The 22,310-nt window shown below is 47.9% G+C and overlaps 2 protein-coding genes and 1 non-coding gene across 3 annotated transcripts in view; all 3 read right to left on the reverse strand.

Annotated features, from left to right (window-relative positions):
- Positions 1-886: 886 nt before the first annotated feature.
- LOC116458362 (zinc finger CCHC domain-containing protein 9) lies at positions 887-1,792 on the reverse strand. The gene is given in 3 exon segments (XM_058431148.1): positions 887-1,252; positions 1,254-1,436; positions 1,754-1,792. Coding segments are annotated over 3 exon segments (567 nt in total). The 3' UTR covers positions 887-907.
- Positions 1,793-3,004: 1,212 nt separating this feature from the next.
- The window catches only part of NLRP1 (NLR family pyrin domain containing 1), a 60,692-nt gene continuing 41,386 nt past the window's right edge, over positions 3,005-22,310 (reverse strand). The window contains exons 10-15 of the mRNA XM_058431149.1: positions 19,656-19,958; positions 10,690-10,952; positions 10,041-10,178; positions 6,641-6,782; positions 4,368-4,412; positions 3,005-3,971 (exon numbers count right to left, since the gene is read on the reverse strand). Coding sequence (XP_058287132.1) covers positions 3,652-3,971; positions 4,368-4,412; positions 6,641-6,782; positions 10,041-10,178; positions 10,690-10,952; positions 19,656-19,958 — 1,211 coding nt within the window. The 3' untranslated portion in view covers positions 3,005-3,651. The remainder of the gene's footprint in view (positions 3,972-4,367; positions 4,413-6,640; positions 6,783-10,040; positions 10,179-10,689; positions 10,953-19,655; positions 19,959-22,310) is intronic.
- On the reverse strand, positions 3,115-3,176 carry LOC116459594 (U7 small nuclear RNA). The gene has a single exon (XR_004245631.1). It is a non-coding gene; the product is annotated as a U7 small nuclear RNA (small nuclear RNA).

Below are 22,310 nucleotides of genomic sequence, written 5' to 3' on the forward strand. Positions count from 1 at the left end.
TTTGATTCCCAGCTCACTGCCTGTCCCTCAGAATTCTAGCTGTTGCTATTAGAATCCGGATCCAGGCCAGGCACGGTGGCTCACACTTGTAATCCCAGCACTTTAGGAGGCCGAGGCGGGCGGATCACTTGATGCCAGGAGTTTGAGACCAGCCTGGCCAACATGGTGAAACTCCGTCTCTACTAAAAATACAAAAATTTAGCCGGGCGTGGTGGTGGGCACCTGTCATCCCAGCTACTCGGCAGGCTGAGGCAGGAGAATCGTTTGAACCCGGGAGGCGGAGGTTGCAGTGAGCTGAGATTGTGCCACTGCACTCCAGCCTGGGCGACAGAGCAAGCCTCTGTCTAAAAAAAAAAAAAAAGAGAGAATCTGGATCCAAAGCGGACATGCATCTGTCTCCCCCACCCCCACACACTTGTTTGTGTCTGGCCTTTCTCCTACTCCAAGACCGGCTCCACTTCGGGGCTCGCTGCCATGGAGACGACTCCAGATTTATGAATACATTTCCTAGGCTTCCGGAAACTAACATGAGGACTTGCTGGGATGAGGGAGGGGGAGCTCTGCAGAAGGGGGCGGGGCATGCGGGGGTTGCGGGGCTTTTTGGCGAAGACCCTCCTCGCGTCTGTCCTTCCTTCTTTCCCTCCCTCCCTCCCTTCTTTCTCTCTCTCTTTCCTTTCTTTCTTCTCTTTTTCTCTTTCCCTCTCTTTTTTCTTTCTTTCTTTCTTCTTTCTTTTCTTTCTTTCTTCTCTTTCTCTCTCTCTGTTGAAAATTGTTTTTGGCCACACCCAGATCATACTGATATCTACAGTATAGTCCTGGCTACAAGGGAGCCCAACTCTTACTTGTGAAGTGGGCCTGGTTTAGAAAGTAACAATGAAGTGGTAACTAATGATAGTACTAGTTGTTATCAAAAATTAACACCTTTAGATATTTTTGTTTCGGGTTTTTGTGGTTTTGGTGCATCCAAAATTTCTTCATAGTCTGCACTCATTCCCTTTGCCCACAGACCAACTGTGATCATTCGATCTGAATTCTCACTTTCAGGGCAATCTTTCTTTAAATGTTTCATGGAGCCACAAAGTTGGCAACCACCACCATCAGCATAGAGTCCTTTGGGATTATCAGGACAAGATCTAGACAGGTGCCCCATTTCTCCACAAACAAAACATTTTGCAAAAGGAAATTCGCCAAGAGGTGGGTCTACTTTAGCCTTACACTTGGTTATTTCGTGCTCTGTGGACCCACACTTGTTAACATATTCTAGTGCCCGTATCTTGATTTTCAAGGGCAGCAGGGCAATCTGCAATTCCATGACCAGGTTTTCCACAATGGAAACACACCATTGCATTTTTCTTTGCCCCTTTTTAAATCTTCTTACTTCCCGTTGACTCTCCTCTTGGAGGGAGGGTTGTGTGGAGAGTGGAGGTCTGCGTGTGCTAAAGGAGATGGGTGGGTGGGGCATGAAGGACCCGAAAGACAAGGCGAGTCTCATGGGTGTGTGGCCTGTGCGGTCACACAGAGCCCTGAGCTCAGCAGGGCCTGGCGCTTGATTTAATGTCCTGTTGTCACCGTCTTGACATTCTTAATCATTTTTGAATGAGGGGCCCTGTGTTTTCATTTTGCACTGGGTCCCACAACTGCTGGAGCTGGTCCTACAGGAGGGTGAAAATTAGCATATAATGAGCAGTGAGGACAACCAGGAGTCCCTTTCATTGCCATCTTGGCTTTGGTGGGCTTTGGCCAGCTTCTTTACCGCATCTTGCTTTATCAGTGGAGTCTTTGTGACCTGCATCTTGTGAAGCCAGTCCTGCCGACCTCCTGTGTCACCCCCACCTTAGAGATTTGCATACAATAAAATTACTACTACCTTTCTCCTGAGGCCCTGCAAGCTAAAGCTTATACCTTGTGATACAGGCATGTCAGATTGCCACCACTTTCCTGCTTTATAACTAAAGATGCTTTTGAGTCTAATACCTGGATAGATTGTGTCCAGCATTAACCTTTTTTTCTTCTGTTCTCATAAAAATATCTCTTATTAAAAATCTGTTTGGCTTTGTATTTCAGACAACAGAAGACTAGTTTTCCAGCCTATTCACCTAGATTCCAAATGGCATCTGATCCCTTATTTTTTTCTTTCATATTTTTTTAAAGAGACAAGGTCTCACTATGTTGCCCGAGCTAGTCTCAAAAGCCTGAGCTCAAGTGATCCTCCTGCCTTGGCCTCCCAAAGTGTTAAGATTACACGCATGAGCCACCACGCTTGGCTTTGATCTCTTTTATATGCATTTTAAAACTGGGCTTAAGTATTTTATTAATTATCACTAGGTGCTATTTGATTTTAAAAATATTTGTTATATTCATCAGGTGTTTGGACGGTTCAAGTTTATGACATCCAGGCTACAACAGTTTCAGAGAAAAATAATTAGTCCAAGGCTCCAGCCTGTGCCACTGCAGAAAAGATGGAGTCCCTATAAGTCATTTGATCAGGTACGAAGAGATTTCTATGCCTCCAGAGCAGGTAGGGATGATGGCCCTTGTTCAGCATGAAGCAGTGACAGAAGATAGATCTCTGTCCTTCTACAACCTCTTAAGATTAAGGACAAGTATGTAATGTCTGAGGTGGGGATAAGATAGGAGGTTGGCAGCACTGGTTTCACAAGGTAGAGGTCACAAAGACTCCTCCTATAAAACAGAATGTGGTAAAGAAGCCAAAACCTGCCAAACCAAGATGGTGATGAAAGGGACCTCTGGTTGTCCTTGCTGCTCATTATATGCTAATTTTAATACATTAGCATACTAAAAAACATTGCCACCACTGCCATGACAGTTTAGGAACGCCACAACAGCATCTAGAAGTTACGCTAAGTAGTCTGAAAGGGGGAAGAACCTTCAGTTCCAGGAATTCCCACCCCTTTCTCTGGAAAACTCATGAATAATCCACTCTTTGTTTAGCACATGATCAAGAAATAACCATAAAAATAGCCAACCAGCAGCCACTCGGGGCTGCTGTGCCTATAGAGTAGGCAACTTTTTATTCTTTTATTTTCATTTTTTCTTTTTTATACTTTTTTAATTCTTAAATTTAAAAATATAAGTAAAAAAATTTTAATTTATAGGGGTTTTCTGGTAAAAACTGGAAAGCCTGCTGGGCAAATTCTAAAAGAGCTGTAATACTCCTTTATTTTCTGAATAAACTTCCTTCCACTTTACTCTGTCGGCTTGCTCTTGTAGATCTTCCTGTACAAAGCCAAGAATCCACGTGGCCTCCCATGCTGAACCCCAATGTTGGGGCTCACCCTGTGACACAGCCAGAGGCAAACGGTTCCATGTCCCTCCCATTCTCTTTGCGTCTGGATGGGATCCGGAGGTCTCTAAGCTTGGCTGCTGTGGCCACCAGATGAGGCTCTATGAGGTCTGCAGGGGTCTTGCCAGCTCCAGATGGACATTCCCTGAGATGCTGTTAGGCCACCTGGACTGGGGCCCCCTGTGGCATCCCTGGCATGGACACATAATGCCCAGCAAAGGCATCATCAAAGTTCCATTACTTTAGTGCTGGAAGGCAAATCAGATGGCAACTTGTTTGCAGAGAAAGAAACTGAGACCCAAAGAAGGGTCAGGCAAAGCCAGGACTCAAGGGCTGGTGTTCATACTTCAGCTGCTGAGTGGCAGGAGTCCCTTTTTGCTGCCCTTCTCCCAGAGTTCCATAATGAGGTGAGGATGGGTCTCCTTCAGGGCTTGGTAGAGTCCATCTTTGCACCTCCGGTCCCAGGACTGGCTCAAGCTGAACAGCTTCCGCATCTGGCTGGGCCTGGTGTCCTCAGCCAGCACCCTCTCGTACTGCTCCTGGCTCAGCACCTGTCCATGCAGTTTGTCCAAGACAACCTCCACCGATGTCACTCGGGCTATCAGCTGCTCTCGATACTGGTCCACGAAGTGCAGCAACCGTGGGGCATCCAGAGGTGAAGGTAAGCCTGGCAACGAACAAAGAAGGGCTCCAACCATAGCCTCTACCTCCAGTCCCCACCTTCAGTGCTTTCCTCTCTCATCTCTGCATCCCTCGCTTCCTTCTGCCTCCAGAAATGCACCTGTGTCCTCCCTCATGCCAGCATCTAGCCTGGCATTCTGCCAGAGTGGGAATCGGGAGTGGGGTTCCTGCTGGGCGCATTGGACACTGTCAGATAAGGAATTCTAGGGTCTCTGTGGATAGGACAAGGGGATATGGGGAGGGGCCACGCACCGCTCTCCAGGGCCTGACCCTTTGTGAGGTTTGCAATGATGAGTCCCTTCCTTTCTCCCCTTCCCCCCAGAACCAGACAGTACCCCAGAACTGCCACCGCCTCCTGTGGTCTCTGAGAGCTGTTACTGACCTATGCAGGCTGGAGGGACCAGAGTAGTTGCATGCATGAGATCTCCTGGAGGAAAACAGAGATGAAGGTGCATCTGAAACAGTGCTAAGTTATTAACACACACGATACACCTCCAAACTCCCACTCACTTCTGAGATTCTTTGATTTAGAAAAAAGCCACAGACAAATTCTGGTAGAATCTGGAGTAAGAGCTGGAAGGGTCCTTAGAGGTTATTTAGGTGAATCCCTTCCTTATGCACATGGGGAAACTCAGGCCCCAAAGCTGTGATCATACAGTAATAGAACACATCCAAATGAGCGACAGCAATTTCTCCTACAACATCCCAGACTTGGTTTTAATCCCATGTTGGCCTGAATTGTATCCCTGGTGAACTAACCAAACCCCTTGCTAGATAGCTTGAACTATTTAGCACCTCCTTGTTCTGAGCAGAAATCTACTTCCTTGTTCTTGTTTAGCCTTCTAGACTGGCACCAACCAAAGGTGTATGTTCTCTATTTGGATGTCAGACTCTAGAATCGAGATCAAGCAAGCTTAGGACATGGGAATAACAAATGAATTTTAACAGAAAAAACAGACAACAACAAAAATGAAGGGACTTAAAAATTGCTTTGCAAAGGAGAGAAAGGGGAAGTTCACAGCAGCTCACATGTACAAGGCCTCAGAGTCTGAGCAGGCTCCAAGTTCAGTGTGATCTCACAGTTCAGGAAGGTGGGCACAGGGGAGGGAGTTCAGGTTGTGGTACCAGGAGCACCGGGTCCATGTGGGTGGAGAAAGGAGGGTGTTTCACATCCTCTCTGCTGACTGGACAGTCCAGGGGTCAATTCTGACTCATTCCCACACTGGAGCATCTACTGAGGGAGGTGACTGGATGGCAAAGAATTTACAAACCAAAATAGAAGAGGAATGATGGAAGGAGCTGAGATGTCTAACTTGCATAACAAGAGTCATCAGGAACGCTATGACCACAGTCTTCCAGCATCTAAATGGCTTTCTCACGGGGAAGGAGATAGACTTTTTCTATGAGTTCCAAGGGACAGAATTAAGACTGATAAGAGGCAGAGACTGGCTTAACATGAGGAAAAAGATAATATTGCTATGATTTGTTAAGGATTACTGCATGAAGCATGTATAGGCATCGCTTTGTTTAATCTTTCCAACATTCCTACAAATTAGTCATTATGATCCTCTTTTTATAGATGAAGGACTCAAATGAATTAAGTAATTTTCCCAAGGTCACTCAGCAAGTAAGTGCTTTGAATCCAGGTCTGAAGCTGGGGCTGGTGAGTTCTCCATATGTGGTTGCACCCAAGCCAGGATTCAGGAAAGCCCATCCTCTTTTCACTACACTGTGAAGCCAGCTTGTTGCAGCTCAGGAGGTAGATTCACCATTATTTGACAGCAGACTAGGGATGGTTGTCCTAGAAGGACTGTTTGGAGGGTTTGGGTTCTTAGAGTGTTGGTACTAGACTAAGAGTCCATAAGTTTTCTCTATCCCAGAAAATTTATTATTTGATTTCCTCTTGTCTACCTGAAAAATACTGAGCGATACAGGGGAGAGTATCTGAAATTGCCAAATCGGTTTAACCCATACAACCATATGACTATCTAGGTCTTATTCTTCCACCTCACACCCAAACTATCATGAGAAACTTAGCTAAAAGCTTTGTGTATGTCGACATCTGTTAATTCAAGGGCACTGTGAAGACACCATTGTGCATGGAAGAGAGCATAAATTTTAGAGGGTCAGATTGACTCAAGTTAAATTCTAGTCATAACAACTGCTATGTAACTTGAGAAAGCCACCTACCTCCTACCTCCTGTGGGCTATTTCTTCTCATCAATAAACTGTGATAGTGCACTCTGCCCACCTCCCCCCCACCCCGCCAACACACATACACAGACTTTCTTTCATTGACTTTTTCTTTTTTTTTTGGATCGCAGTCTTGCTCTTTTGTTCAGGCTGGAGTGCAGTGGTGCGATCTCAGCTCACTGCAACCTCCGCCTCCTGGGTTCAAGCGATTCTTCTGCCTCAGCCTCCTGAGTAGCTGGGACTACAGGCACGCGCTACCACGCCCGGCTAATTTTTGTATTTTTGGTAGAGATGGGGTTTCACCATATTGGCCAGGCTGGTCTTGAACTCCTGACCTTGTGATTTGCCTGCCTCGGCCTCCCAAAGTTCTGGGATTACAGGCGTGAGCCACTGTGCCCAGCTCCTTCATTGATTTTCGTTCTCCTCCCACCTCTGAGCTCTCTGGAATTGTCCTGGATTTACCTGGTTTCACCAAGGCCTCCCACACCAGAGTCTCATCTTTCTTGTCTTTCAATTGCAGCCTGATCCCTGATCCCAAGTGGCCAACGTAGAACTCTGAGAACAGCTGGTCTTCTCCAGGGCTTCGATAGCAGAGCTCCAGTTCCTGAAGAGGCAAAAAGTTGAGTTGCCACCCTGTTCATCTTGCATGGAAGGTCTTTCCCTACCTGACACCTTCTTGGCCCTGCTTGGCTCCATAAGGACACTCCGATGATCCCTGTACTGAATTCAACCATCACCTTCAGACACTGCTCTTTTCCCAATTTCCCACAGAAGGATGAGGACACAACTGAGTACCTCATGGGTAAGTCAGGGCTTGTCCTTAAAGGTAGTGCTCATAATCCTAAGCCAGATCCTCCTTCCTTCACCTCCCCCATCTTGAAACCAAACCCTCATTTCTCCAGCCCAAAGCCTGTCTTCCCAATGGATCCTAAACTCCACCCACTGTCAATTGACAAAAATTTATATCCATCCCCTTTCCTAAATCCCAGCTAAGACAGAACTCTTGATTCCCCACTGTCTTCCAAACGTGCTTCCTTTCCAGTTTCCCCAAACTCAGTAAAGGATAGGACCATTCACTGAGCATGCAGGCTCCAAACTCGGAATCATGCTTAACTCCTTCCCTACACAGGCAATCCAGCAGGTCCTGTTGGCTCTACCTTCGAAATCAACCCTGAATTCATATACTTTTCTCCATCTCCCTCGCTACCTTCCTAGTCAAGTGACCTTCAACTGTAGCTTGCAGTATTGCAACAGCATTTTTATTTTTTTTTCTCTTTTTCTTTTTTAAGAGAGATGGGGTTTTTCCATGTTGCCCAGGCTGGACTTGAACTCCTGGGCTCAAGTGCCTCAGCCTCCTGAGTAGCTGGGACTACAGGCGTGCGTCACCATACTCATCTTATTTTTTCATTTTCCATAGAGATGAGGTCTCCCTACATGGCCCAGGCTGGTCTTGAGCTACTGGCCTCAAGTGATTCTCCCACTGTGGCCTCCCAAAGTGATGGAATTACAGGCATAAGTCACTGTACCCAACCACAATAGCATTTTTTTTTTTTTTTTGAGACAGGGTCTTGCTCTGTTGACCAGGCTGGAGTGCAGTGGCACGATCTCGGCTCACTGCAAACTCCACCTCCCAGGTTCAAGCGATTCTCCTGCCTCAGCCTCCAGAGTATCAGGGTTTACAGGTGCCCACCACCACTCCCGGCTAATTTTTTTTTTTTTCTTGAGACGGAGTCTCGCTCTGTCACCCAGGCTGGAGTGCAGTGGCACAATCTTGGCTCACTGCAACCTCCACCTCCCGGGTTCACGCCATTCTCTTACCTCAGCTTCCCGAGTAGCTGGGACTACAGGCACCCGCCACCACGCTCGGCTAAATTTTTGTATTTTTGGTAGAGATGGGGTTTCACTGTGTTAGCCAGGATGGTCTCCATCTCCTGACCTTGTGATCCGCCCGCCTCAGCCTCCCAAAGTGCTGGGATTACAGGCCCTGAGCCACCGTGCCCGGCCCTCCCAGCTAATTTTTGTATTTCTAGTAGAGACTGGGTTTTGCCATCTTGGCCAGGCTGGTCTGGAACTCCTGATCTTAGGTGATCTGCCTGCCTTGGCCTCCCATAGTGCTGGGATTACAGGAGTGAGCCACCACACCTGGCCTTTTTTTTTTTTTTTTTTTTTTTTTTGAGGCGGAGTCTCGCTCTGCCGCCCAGGCTGGAGTGCAGTGGCGCGATCTCGGTTCACTGCAAGCTCCGCCTCCCAGGTTCACGCCATTCTCCTGCCTCAGCCTCTCCGAGTAGCTGGGACTACAGGCGCCCGCCACCACGCCCGGCTGATTTTTTTATATTTTTAGTAGAGACAGGGTTTCACCGTGGTCTCGATCTCCTGACCTCGTGATCCGCCCGCCTCGGCCTCCCAAAGTGCTGGGATTACAAGCCTTTTTTTTTTTAATTTTTATTTTTAGAAGAGTTTTGCTCTTGTAGCCCATGCTGGAGTACAGTGGGGTGATCTTGGCTCACTGCAGCCTCTGCCTCCCAGGTTCAAGCAATTCTCCTGCCTCAGCCTCCCGAGTAGCTGGGATTACAGGTGCCTGTCACCATGCCCCACTAATTTTTTGTATTTTTAGTAGAGACAGGTTTTCACCATGTTGGTCAGGATGGTCTCGAACTCCTCATCTCAGGTGATCCACCCGCCTCGGCCTCCCAAAGTGCTGGGATTATAGGCATGACCCACCGCGCCTGGCCCATAATGGCCTTTTGACTTGTCTCTCTGCTTTCACTCTTCCCTGCTTATCATTCATTCTCACCCAGCAGCCAGAGGCATCTTTATGAAAGTAAATCAGGTCTTTTTTTTTTTTTTTTTTTTTGAGACAGAGTCTTGCTCTGTCACCTAGGCTGGAGTGCAGTGGTGCACTCTCGGCTCACTGCAACCTCTGCCTCCTGGGTTCAAGTGATTCTCCTGCCTCAGCCCCCTGAGTAGCTGGCATTACAGGCATACACCACCACACCCAGCTAATTTTTGTATTTTTAGTAGAGACAGGGTTTCACCATGTTGGCGAGGCTGGTCTTGAACTCCTGACCTCAAGTTATCTGTCCGCCTCGGTACCCAAAGTGCTGGGATTACAGGCGTGAGCCACCGTGCCTGGCTGTAAATCAGGTCTTGTATTAGCATGTTTATGACCCTCAAGAGCTTGCCATTGCACTTAGAACAAAGTGCAAAGTGCACACCACGGCCAACAGGCCAGATGACGCCTGGTAAGACCCTGCCTCTAATCTGACTCATCTTTTGCTATACTGACCTCTTTTTTTGTCATCTGGAGGCGTCAAGCTTGCTCCCACTTCTATGCCTCTGCACACATTCCTTCTGCCTGAAATGTTCTTCTGCAAATCTCCGTGTGGCCTGAACCAACACCCAATCTAAAGGAAATCTTCATTTCCTTAGATCTTCCTCAAATGTATGCAACCAAGGCCCAAATCCTACAGCAGATTCTTTCTAACACCCTTTACTGACACACCCCATGGTTCCCCATAATATGTGTTCTACCACTGCAATGAGTAATGAACCCAGTATGTTCAACTACAGGTTTGTTCCTGGTGGTCTGGACTGAAGGACATTGATGACCTATAGCCCAAACTCTTCCCAGTGCCCCCAAGTCAAATCCCATCATCCTTCTCATCCTGCATGTGACCCTCCCTTCTCTGGACTTTCTTTCTCCCAGTCTTGGAAGCATTCCCACTTTCCCTAAATCCCACTCACTTTCTGTTCAACCTCGATTTACCCCGTCCCTGAGAAAGCCCTGAGACCTGCCCCACAGGCATTCATTCCCAGGTAGGACTTCTGTTCGCAGTGAAGAGGCAGACACTGGGCTGCTCACCTTGGGGAGTATTTCCAGCATCCCTGAACCAGAACCAGACCCAGACACAGTGTAACGACAGCCCATATAAAGTGGGGTCAGCGGGGGTGGCTTGTGGATTCGCACAAACTGGAATTTCATTTCTTCATCATCTATGGCCTACGGAACATAAGGAACAATGATTAAGGGAGGCTTCTGCCCCGTGGAATGTGGTCTGAATAGGGGGGATGGTGCATCTGTGTGTTTGTGTGGACAGAGTGGGGCTATATCACCCCTGCCTCCCTCCCCCCACGCACTGCTACACAGACAGCCCGCACTTAGTCTTTGATGTCTTCAGGATAGGAATAGGGTTATTGTTAGCGCAGTTAGAATGAAGAAAGGCTATAGTTTCAGGCATGGAGGCCTCCGATCCTTTGATTCCTGGACAGGGGCTGCAAGAAACTGTCCAAAGATCAGTGACTGATCAATGAACCTAGCAGGGGGATACCTTGGAAAGGCAGGAGACCAGTCCAAGACTGAGAAGGGATGAATTGTTTGCCCACTTCAAGGTTCTCATGTACAAGAGACCCATCCTTAGTCCCAGGTGAAGACCCTCTAGGGGGCTCTCTGGCTGCATTTTGTGTTTACCGTCAACCCACCGTGGCCCAGCCTTTCTGGCTCTTAGTGTCACCTTCCGAATGGAGCAGTCACTTGGGATCAGGTAGAGGTGGAAGGTGATTTCCTCAGGATGGAGGCGGTGGTAAAGCAACACCATGGAGGTGACGGGAAGGAAGTGCAGGGCATTATGGATCATTTTCAGGAGGACTCCCAAGGGGGAGAAGCTGGGGTTTTCCAGAACTATGTGATGCAGCTCCACCCTGGCTGGCTTCTCCAGGAGCATCCCCTCCTCTTTAAAGTGGGCCACTTGGAACAGGGATGTGTCCACATGGCCCCCTGTAAAAGAATGGATTCAAGAGGCACAGGTTTATTTTTATTTATTTTGTTGAGACAGAGTTTCGCTCTTGTCGCCCAGGCTGGAGTGCAATGGTACAATCTCGGCTCACTGCAACCTCCGCCTCCTGGGTTCAAGCGATTCTCCTGCCTCAGCCTCCCGAGTAGCTGGGATTACAGGCGCCTGCTACCATGCCCGGCTAATTTTCGTATCTTTAGTAGAGATGGGGTTTAACTATGTTGGCCAGGTTGGTCTTGAACTCCTGACCTCTGGTGATCTGCCTGCCTCGGCCTCCCCAAGTGCTGGGATTACAGGCGTGAGCCACTGCGTCCAGCCCAAGAGGCACAGATTTAGTGTTGTTACTGAGTCAGGATTTGCTGGCACCGTAGGATCCCAGGGCTTAGGCTCAGGTACCTTCTTGGGGGAGCCCAGTGCTATGGTCTTGAATGTCTGTGTCCTCCTACAATTCATATGTTGAAATTCTAACCCCCAAGGTGATGGTATTAAGAGGTGTTTTATGGGAGGTGATTAGGTCATGGGGGTGGGATTCTCATGAATGGGATTAGTGCCCTTACAAAAGAGACTCCAGGGAGCTTGCTTGCCCCTTCCACCCTGTGAAGACACAGGTAGAAGGCTCCATGTATGAGGAACGGGCCTCACCAACACACCAAATCTGTTGGTGCCTTGATCTTGGACTTACCAGGCTCCAGAACTGTGAGAAACAAATTCCTGTTGTTTATAAGCTACCTAGTTTATTGTATTTTGTTATAGCAGCCTGAACAGGCTAAGACACCTAGCATGGGGAAGAGGGCATTTCTAGGCCTGGGGCCTTTGGAGGCTGTGGGAAATTGTGCCACCAGGTGGGAGCACTTAGCAGTGCTGAACTCCTAAGTAAAGCTCAAGGATCACCCTTGAGCCAAACTTATACGCAAACCCAGCCCCTGGCACTGGAGCTGGGAAAGATATAGAACCTTTAGTTGCCTGTGCTGGTGTGGATTCTCTATGAGAGACCATTGAGTGATGCTGGAAGGTTTGACTAGGCAGGTAGAGAACAAGGAGGAGGAAGGGGCAGTGGGAACATGGAGTGACCAAGGTGTTTGACCTCTCACTATTCAAACTCTTCTTTTTAGGAAGAGCCTCCTCCTCCAGCACTGTGTGGGTCTTGGCAGGAGGCAAGCCAAGCCCCCCACTCAGGATGCTACTACTCCCTGGCAGCAATGACACAGGTGTGTGACCAAGACTTGACTAAGTGGTTGTCTCTAACTGGGATCTCCAGTCTAGAGGGGTGAAACAGATGCAGAGAGAGAGAATTCTGGCAGTAGCAGTTGGGTGAAGAGTCCAGTGAGAGGCAGGTGTGGTTGTGCACACTCATAATTCCAGCTACTTAGGAGGCTGAGGTGGGCGGATCACTTGAACCCAGGAGTTCAAGGTTGCAATGAGCTATGATTGTGCTGCTGCATTCTAGCCTGGGTGACAGAGTGAGACCCTGTCTCAAAAAAAAAAAAAAGAAAAGAAAAAAGAAAGAAAGAAAATGAGCCCAGTGGCTCCTGGGCATGAGGGTCTTACAGTAGCTGTGTCTGCAGCCTGTCTCCATATTTTCCTGATGCGACCTTGGCTCTGCCCTTGGTTTCTCTGAGTCATTGGGTCACTATCTTCCCTCCCGCTTAGATTTGTTGCATAATTTTTGCTAAGTCTATGAGTTAGTCAATAACCTTTTAATGTATCCCTTTTCTGCTTAAATCAGCCAGAATTGGTATCTTTGACTGCAGTCTCTGACCAGCGCCAGGCAAGGATGTTGAAGTTACAAGAGAGCTTGAGGGATGAACACTGGTAATGGGAGAGACACTGGCCTAGGGATGAGAGGTCCCAGCTCCATCCCTGCATTGCCTGGTAACTGCTGCAATGCAAGTGGTTTCTGGGCAACAAGGCATCCAGCAAGCTGGACAAAGCCCTTAGTCAGATGTCAATCCCAGAAGGGGCCATGAAGACCATTACTTAAGTTTTCTCATTTAACTGCATTTTGGGGATGAAAATAAGGTCACAGTGGTATCTATCATCTGAAAAAATGAGGAAGAATTCACCTATGAATCTTACCAATCAAACAATACAACTGTTCTTTTTTTGACACAGAGTCTAGCTCTGTCACCCAGGCTGGAGTGCAGTGGCGTGATCTTGGCTCACCACAGCCTCTGCCTCCTGGGTTCAAGTGATTCTCATGCCTCAGCCTTCCGAGTAGCTGGGACTACAGGCATGCACCACTGCGCCTGGCTTTTTAGTAGAGACGGGGTTTCACCATGTTGGCCAGGCTGGTCTTGAACTCCTGACCTTAGGTGATCTGCCTGCCTCGGCCTCCCAGACCGTGCCTGGCCACAGTATAACTATTCTTAGCATGGGACGCCTGCATCACAGTCTTTCTCTGCAGCAACACCTTTTCCTATTTTTATTGTAGTCCATGACACTTTGTCTCTTGTTTCCCGTGACAGTTTAACTTGTTGCAAGGATGTCAGACCATTTAATTACCACAGTATATGATCCCTGCTAGTGGATGCACCACCCTGTGATTCAGCCTCTGTTTCTCATTTCAGTGTTGAGATTGCTTCCAACTTTTCACCATGATAAATAGCACCTGCAATGCACATATTCTGCAGAAAGCTTCTATTTCCCTTGTGTTATTGCCTTGAAATCAATCAGTACCAAGGGATGAGGAAAGCGTGTGAGATGGTATGACCTCCTTCACCCCCCAGTTGCTTCTCCAAGAGGCGATGCTGGTTTGCATTGCCATCACTGGCAGTAAATGGATGGTCTCACCCTGACCTCCAAAGCACTGGAATGTCCTCACATGTCAGTTGAGGGAGCTGAAACCCTGGGAGGAAAGTGCTTTTTCCAAGGCCACACAACCAGCCATGGTCCTAGGACCAGATCCCAGGACTCTCACCACAGTCTGGGGCACTAACAGATGCTCGGTGCCACTTGAATTTTTGCTGAATTCCAGAAGGTCCTGAGTGTCTCCAATTTACCTTCTTGCTAGGGTGACCAACTGTCCATGCCTGCCCAGGACCGAGAGGGCTCCTGGGGGTGCAGGACTGTCAGTGTTAAGATGAGCTGGTCACCCCCCTTCTTGCACATACTGCCCTCTCCATACATTGTGGTAGAGTCACCTCATCCAAACCTGACAGTATATTTGTGCTGACAGATTGGAGAGAGAAGGGAAGCAATGGGGAAGACTGTGGTCTGAAGGAGAAGGTTGAGTGTTGACTGGGGCAAGTCTCACTGGCAGAAAGATCTACGCTGCCTTTGGCTGGTTGCACTAGAAAAATTTAGAAAAAGCTATCGTGAGGTAGGCATGTTTCTGTGGGTCTGGGGTCCAGGGCTTTGCATCTGCTCATTACACAAAAGCTTACTGAGTACGGACAATGTGCCAGGCCCTGTGGATGTAGCTGTGAACAGGATAGGCATGGGCACTGCAATTCCAGAGCTTCTGGCCCAATGGGGAATACAGACAGCAAATAAAACAATGGCTCTTAGCATCACAAGTGCTCCGCCAGCGGAAGCCCGTCAGCTCCTTCCTCCTTTCCCAGCCGCATGCCCAGTGTTTGCCTTGGGACATTGCTGCTCCTGTTGTCCAGGGGCCTGGGGACTCTCCCTCCTTTAGATGCTGCCCTTGGGCCTGTGGCCTGATGCTTGGCCGTGCCCTTCCTGCTGAGTGTGTGTGGTCAGCACCTTCCAGGCTCAGGTGAGTTGTTGAGGGGCACAGTGGCTCTCTTGCTCAAGCAGGGACAGTGGGACCCATATCACATGAAGGTGGGGCACTAGAGGGTTGTCTAGCAGAGCAGCTAAATGATATGGACTGCCTGGCTTTGACTCCCAGCAAGGGCTGTTACCAGCTGTGGGACTCTGAGCAGATTACTTGCCTTCTCTGTGCATCATCTGTAAAGTGGGGCTGATAACAGCATCCCCCTCCTGGTGTCACTGTGCACATTGACTGGGTTTGTGTCTATAAAGCCCTGGGGATAATAAGGGCCACTTGCTCGTATTACAGATAAAATGCAGCTTGACCAAATCTATCCACCTGGCTGTGGTGGTTCTTTCTGTTTCTTCCTCAGACAACTTGGCCCAGTCCTCTTGGTAACTCTTGGGGTCTGGGAAGAAAAAGCTACTAAATTTTTTTTTTTTTTTTTTTTTTTTTTTGAGGCAGAGTCTTGCTCTGTCACCCAGGCTGGAGTGCAGTGCACGATCATGACTCACTGTAGCCTTGACCTTCCGGGCTCAAGTGCTCCTCTCACCTCAGCCTCCTGAGTAGCTGGAACTACAGGTGTGCACCACCATGCCTGGCTAATTCTTTAATATTTTTTTTTTGTAGAGATGGGGTCTCACTATGTTGCCCAGGCTTGTCTCAGACTCCTGGGCTCAAGTCATCCTCCCGTTTCTGCTTCCCAAAGTGTTGGGATTACAGGTATGAGCCACTGCACCCAGCCACTAAGGTATTTTGAAAATCCATTTTGCTGAATCTGAGTTTTGGGACTCTATATCGTTATGCGATTCAGTAAGTGTTGGTTCCAGGAAGCCAGCAGTTTTGAGGCCTGAGGGATATCACTGTGGTTTCCAGCCATCTCATCTGGTTGAACTCCTGAGTGGGTGGGCAGGGGGAGGGGGTGGGAATGGGGAGAGACCCCACTCAGGTGTCTGTGTGAAGTGTTCTTGTTCCCACGGGCAGCACGGAGAGGAGCAAGTGTGACAAAAATGAGGGAACTCACTTCCTCTTGGAGGGAGGGTTGTGTGGAGAGCAGAGGTCTGTGTGTGCTGAAGGAGATGGGTAGGTGGGGGAACGAAGGACCCGAAGGACAAGGCCAGCTCCAGCTTCATGGATGTGTGGCCTGTGCAGTCACACAGGGTCCCGAGCTCAGCAGGGCCTGGCGCTTAGTTTCACGTTTGGTGTCTTGACATTCTTAATCATTTTTGAATGAAGAGCTCCGCACTTTCATTTTTTGCTGGGCCCTACGACTGCTGGAGTTGGTCCTGCGGGAGGGTGAGAATGCCCATGCCCATGGTGATGAAGCTGAGAGGCTGAAAGCCCCAAGCTCTAGCTACAGTGGGAGAAAACTCACCATGGAAAGTTAATGACTCGTCACCCATTCAGCGACGACAGTGATGAAGCACCAGTGCCCAAGTCCTAAATCAGACCCTGTGCCAGGCAGTGAGGTCATCGTTTCCAGGGCAATGAACAGCTGCAGCCCAGACAGCAGGCAGCAAGCATTTCTGGAAGGGGCCCTGCCCAGCCCCAGGGATTGGTTTCCTGGCTGGGCATGGCCAGCTAAAAGCGGCCTCTGTGCATTTTGCCTCTTGTTCTGTGGCAGGGGTGTCCAATCTTTTGGCTTCTCTGGGTCACACTGGAAGAAGAAGAATTGTCTTGGGCCACACATGTAAAATATACTAACACTAATGATAGCTGGTGAGCTTTAAAAAATTCGCAAGAAAGTCTCATAATGTTTTAAGAAAGTTTACGAATTCATGTTGGGCTTCATCGAAAGCCATCCTGGGCTGCATGTGGCCCACAGGCCGCAGGTTGTACAAGCTTGTGTACAGAGTCCAAAGGGAGTAAATCCTATCTGGCCACAAGGTGAGGCTCAGAATTTGGTCTAGAGAAGGCTGGTGGGACACGGGCTTGGGCAGGACTGGGGAGGGGTAGGGGTATGGCTCTTAGCCTGGGATAAATAGGACTTGGGATAGAATCCCAACTCTGGAAGAGGGTCTTCACCTCTCTCGGCTTCAGTTTCCTCACTGGTACACCAAGGGAAAACTGTAGTGCCTAATTTCCCGGTTCATTATGAAAATAGAGATGATATTAATATATATGGAACTACCTTGCATGGTTTCTGGCACAGGATGCTCAGTTACTGTTCACAGTTCTTACTGGCCAAGTTCCAGTGCCACAAAGGACAGTGCCACAAGCACAGTGAATTCATTCCTGTTCTGATTTGGCTGTCAGCCTGGCAGGCTTCAGCTAGATGCCTGTGCACTCAGAGGGTCAGCCAATTCCTTGGACAAATCCCGTTTCCCAGGCCCACTTGATGGACGTAGGAGACTGAGCAGGGCATGGCTTGGGAGTCCTCACAATGGGGAGGGCCAACTCATCCACCTCTGAGAGTGGGGAATGAGGGGGCGCCTGGAGTAGGAGCTGAAGGCAGACTTTGTCCCCTCGGGCCCTGGTGGTACATTCTGGCTCCAGACCTTAGCTGCATGAGGTTTCTCCTGGAATACCCTGGTTAGAGCAGGGAGTGATGGTGCAGCCCTGAGCATCCCAGGTTGGGGCAAGCCAAGTTCTTTTGCTGCTGGTCATGGGCAGAGCTACGACAGAGCTGAGCCCACTGACTCTATTAGCCAGACCCCTCTCTTCTTGACAGAGTACCTGGGGACCCCTGGCCACGGTCTCACTTGTGAAGAGGCAGGCTGGTTGTGGTAGTGGCTGTGTTCATTACTCTGTAGATTGCCAGGTGGGAACAAGTAACTTGTCCCAGCTTCTTGTTTCAGCCATCAGTTTCCTCTCCTCAATCTCTTCCTTTCTAAACGGACAATTCCAGAGCTGTCTTGCACCTCATCCCTCTACTCTGTTTTAGTCTGGGACCTTCCCTAGGGAATGCCCATATGACCCTGACTGTTAAACCAGGTGTCCCAGGGATCCTGAGGACTCCGGGGCTCTATTCCCCTGCCCCATGCTCTCCTCCTGGTGTGCAGCTTGAATTGTTTTACTGAACTTTTGTGGCCTCAGCAAACAAGACTTTCCTGGTTCTGGGTACTGAGCAGTTCCTTGCTTTTTAGTTTTCTCATTTCATTTTTCTCTTTCTACTAGCTTCTAAATAACTTTTCTTATATATATGCCTCGATTACCTAAATATATGCATACTGTAAAAGTTAATACCTTTATTTCGAGGTGATACTAAAAATACATTGAACTACTGGGATGATACTATAACATATCAACTAACATAAATGAGAAATTAAAAATAAATTCTCATTTACCTCTATTCCTGGGAAATAAATAAAGAAAAGAAAAAATATTAAAAACCCATTTAACATCTAGCTAAACTGTACAAATCATAAAAGTGCTTATAACTGATGTAAGCTGTAACATAAATTGTTTATCAAATCATTTTATCAGCAATTAAATGAAACTTCTATTGGAGTCATAATTTGACATGGGGACACATCAGATTCTTCTAACTTGCTCACTAAATTGATAGACATTGGCTGGGCACGGTGGCTCACACCTATAATCCTTTCTTTCTGGCTGCTGTCAAGACTTTCCCTCATACTTTGTTATTCTGTAGTTTCACATTAATGAGACTAATCTTGATTTTTTCTCTCCCTTCTCCCTCTCTTTCCTGCATTGCAGTTTTAGGGTTTCTCATTCTGAGAAGTCTCATATGTCTCAATACTTCCAGAAATTTGTTTGCAATTGTCTTGTTGAATATTCCATTTTTTCCCTTCTCTTTATCATATCTTTCTGGAATTCCATTTAGATATATTAGATATATATTAGGACTTATCATGGTATCCTACAAGTTACTTGACTGTTTTTTCTTTTTTTTTTTTTTTTTTTGAGACAGAGTCTTGCTTTGTGGTCCAGGCTGGAGTGCAGTGACGCAATCTTGGCTCACTGCAAGCTCCACCTCCTGGGTTCACGCCATTCTCCTGCCTTAGCCTCCGGAGTAGCTGGGACTACAGGCGCCTGCCACCATGCCCGGCTAATTTTTTGTATTTTTAGTAGAGACGGGGTTTCACCGTGTTAGCCAGGATGGTCTTGATCTCCTAACCTCGTGATCCGCCCTCCTTGGCCTCCCAAAGTGCTGGGATTACAGGCGTGAGCCACTGCACCCGGCCTTGTTTTTTCATTTTTTTTTAGTCAATTTAGTTTCCAACTTTGATTTGTCATTTTTAATGGTTCATTGCTTTTTGCTGACAGTTTTAAGGTTACTTTTTTTTTTGGTCATATTATACACACTTATTTTATGTTCTTTTTCTGATAATTTCAGCATCTGAAAGATTTAAGGGACTGATTCTGGTATCTGTCGTTTCTGCTGGCTCTTACTTCTGGTGCCTTGTTTCCCCTTTGTGAGATTTTTGACTGTCAGCTGATATTTCTTGGAAGTCTGTGGGAAGTCTTTGGAGGTGACATAAAATCATACTGTATGATTACTATCTTCTATGGGAAGCCCCTCTTTCACGGCTCCAGCTCTCAGATGGAGTCTGATGACACTGTTTCTTCCCCCTGCCTGTAGGAGTAGTGATGGCTTCCTATTGTTGCTAGTCCCTGTTGCCCCAACATTGTTCGTTAGTTCACTTAGCCTTACTTTGTAAATGGTCCTGTCTTTGAAAAGCTTCTTTAAAAATCTCAACTGAGCATATCGTCTCTTTCCTGCTGGGACCTTCAGTGATATAGTCTATATAAATGACACTTAATACAAACTTTCAAGTAAGTTTAGGCAGATATAATTATGAGGCTGGGAGATGTGTTTCAAAAGGATACGTCCAGAGAAGAGTGGAATGCACGAAAATCTTAGTCCCCATCTCCATAACCCTCCCACCCCCCCCACCCCCGGCCCCTCTAAGGAAGCCACAACACCCTCTCCCAGGAGATCATCATTCTACACTCCCTTTCAGGCCCATAATTACCACCACCTTCCTCCCTATCCTTCCCTGTTGTTTACCTTGGAGAGCCACAAAGTGAGGGAGGTGCACAGCTTCCACGGCTCCAGGCTCAGCCTTGATGTCCAGCAGAGGCCCTGCCACCATCCAGCTGTGCTGTGGATTGATCTCACCCAGGAACTGGTCCCACACACAGAATTCAATCTCAATGGTCACCGCTTCTCTCACTACAAAGCAGAGACCCGTGCTGGGCCAGCGGTAGGAGCCAGCTACAGGGAAGTGAACTCTGGGAAGAAGAGGGAGAGGCAGACACTTATTGCACGAACTCACTGAGCACCTGCTGGATGCCAGATCCCATGCAGGGGCTTGCGGATACGGTACAGTGGCTTCAAGCCCAGACTTCAGAATCAGATAGCCTTCCATTTTAGTCCTGGCTCTTCTGCTCTTGACTGTGGATCCCTGAGCAAGTCATTTAACCTTCCTGTTTTTGGTTTCCTCATCTGTAAGTAGGAGTAATTGTGGCTCCCATCTCCTAGTTATGAGAATAAGTGACTTAATGCATGCTCACAGCTTAGTACACACCTGGGAGCAGTGAACTGTTTCTACTATGTTGATGACGGCAATGATGGTAATGATGAAATAACAAGTGTTCATATATGTAAAGGGCCTATTTACCAATAATTAATAACAATATATGTGCTAAGATTATCTATCTATCTATCTATCTATCTATCTATCTATCTATCTAAGCTTTGGAAATATGGTCTCACTCTGTTGCCCAGGCTGGAGCACAGTGGCCCGATCTTGGTTCACTGCAGCCTCGAACTCCCTGGCTTAGGCGATTCTCCCACCTCAGCTCCCTGAGTAGCTAGGACTACAGGCACGTGTCACCAGGCCCAGCTAACTTTTTTGGTAATTTTTGTAGACACAAGGTTTTGCCATGTTGTTCAGGCTGGCCTTGAACTTCTGGACTCAAGTGATCCTCCTGCCTTGGTCTCTTAAAGTGCTGGGATTATAGGCATGAGCCACTATGCCTGGCCATATGTGCTAATATCAATGCTAAACCCTTAGAATTGAAAACAACACTTTTATAGAGATCAGAAGTGATTTTCCCAAGGCTCCTCACGTGGGTTAATAGTGGGTCCCGGGATGCCCCAGCTTCTGTAGGTGTGAGCTGGGAGTGACGCTGTCTCCTGGTTGAGATGATGTCTGTGGCAGTGTTTGGTGAGTGGTAGCGTGTTATATAAGAGATCATGAGTATGACTATAGAGAATTACTACTAGTGCGACTGTAAGCCCTGGGAGGGCAGGGCTGCCATATTCATCTAGGGTTCCCAGATACTAGCACAGTCCTTAGCTGGGAAGACACTTTCCTCCGTGGGAGGACCCAGGCCCCCCTCCTCTGCCACGCTGTTTTCTTTCCATCCACAGGTGCCTCTACCTCCCCTTTCAAGCCTTATCTTCCCTTATGGACCTTCTTGCCGCATTGAGGTACCACCTGTGGGCACCACATGCACCGTGGGTGCGAAGCAGGGACTCCAGGATCCCTGGGGCACTTTCATCTATCAGGGGACCCAGGCCTCCTTCCATTGCCACGCTGCTTTTTTTCTTTCTACACTTGCCTCTACTCCCCTTTCAAGCCTCATCTTCCCTTCTGGGCCTTCTTGCCGCTTTGGGGTGCCCCCTGCGGGCGTGACACGCACTGTTGGTGTGAACGAGGGATGCCAGTAAACCAGGGCCCTGCACAGGGGCTGCTGGGAAGGCACTTTCGTCCGTGGGGGACCGGGCCCCCCTCCTGTGCTGCACCGTATTTATCCTTCCTCAGCTTCCCATACCTCCCCTTTCAAGCCTTATCTTATATAACATGTTATATAAGAGATCATGAGTATGACTATAGACAATTACTACTAGTGTGACTGTAAGCCCTGGGAGGGCAGGGCTGCCATATTCATCTTAGGGTTCCCAGCTGCTAGTACAGTCCTTAGCTCATTAGTGGCTGTTAATAAAACAGGAGCATACAGATTAAGAGAGTTAAGTGAGATTTAAAAAACATTAACAAACAAAATAAAATGAGTGGACCTTGTTTGGATCCTGATAAGAACACACCAACTGGCCAGGCGCAGTGGCTCACGCCTGTAATCCCAGCACTTTGGGAGGCTGAGGAGGGTGGATCGTCTGAGGTCAGGAGTTCGAGACCAGCTTGTCCAATATGGTGAAACCCCATCTCTACTAAAAATACAATTTTTATTTTTCACACGTGCTGGCGTGTGACTGTAGTCCCAGCTACTAGAGAGGCTGAGGCTGGAGAATTGCTTGAACCTGGGAGGTGGAGGTTGAGGTGAGCCAAGATTGTGCCATTGCACTCCAGCCTGAGTGACAGAGCGAGACTCCGTCTCAAAACCAAACCAAACCAAACCACAACACCAACTATAAGAACACGTTTTAGACAACTGAGCAATTTAAATATGGATTGGGGAGTAGATGAAATAGACTTACTGCCAGCTTTGTGAGATGTGATATTGGCATTGTAGTTATGTTACGGAAGAAAGGGTTTTTATTTTTGTTTTTTGAGATGCATAATGAAATATTTAAGGGTAAAATCAAATCATCTGATGTCTTGGATTTAAAATATTGTGACAATAACAAAGAGGGGGAAGTGAACAGCTGAAATGAATTTGGCAAAACAGCGGCTGAAGCTGGGTAATGGGTACATGGAAG

This window comes from Hylobates moloch, unplaced genomic scaffold (assembly GCF_009828535.3).
Source record: "Hylobates moloch isolate HMO894 unplaced genomic scaffold, HMol_V3 SCAFFOLD_19, whole genome shotgun sequence".
NCBI classification, from domain to species: Eukaryota; Metazoa; Chordata; class Mammalia; order Primates; family Hylobatidae; genus Hylobates; species Hylobates moloch.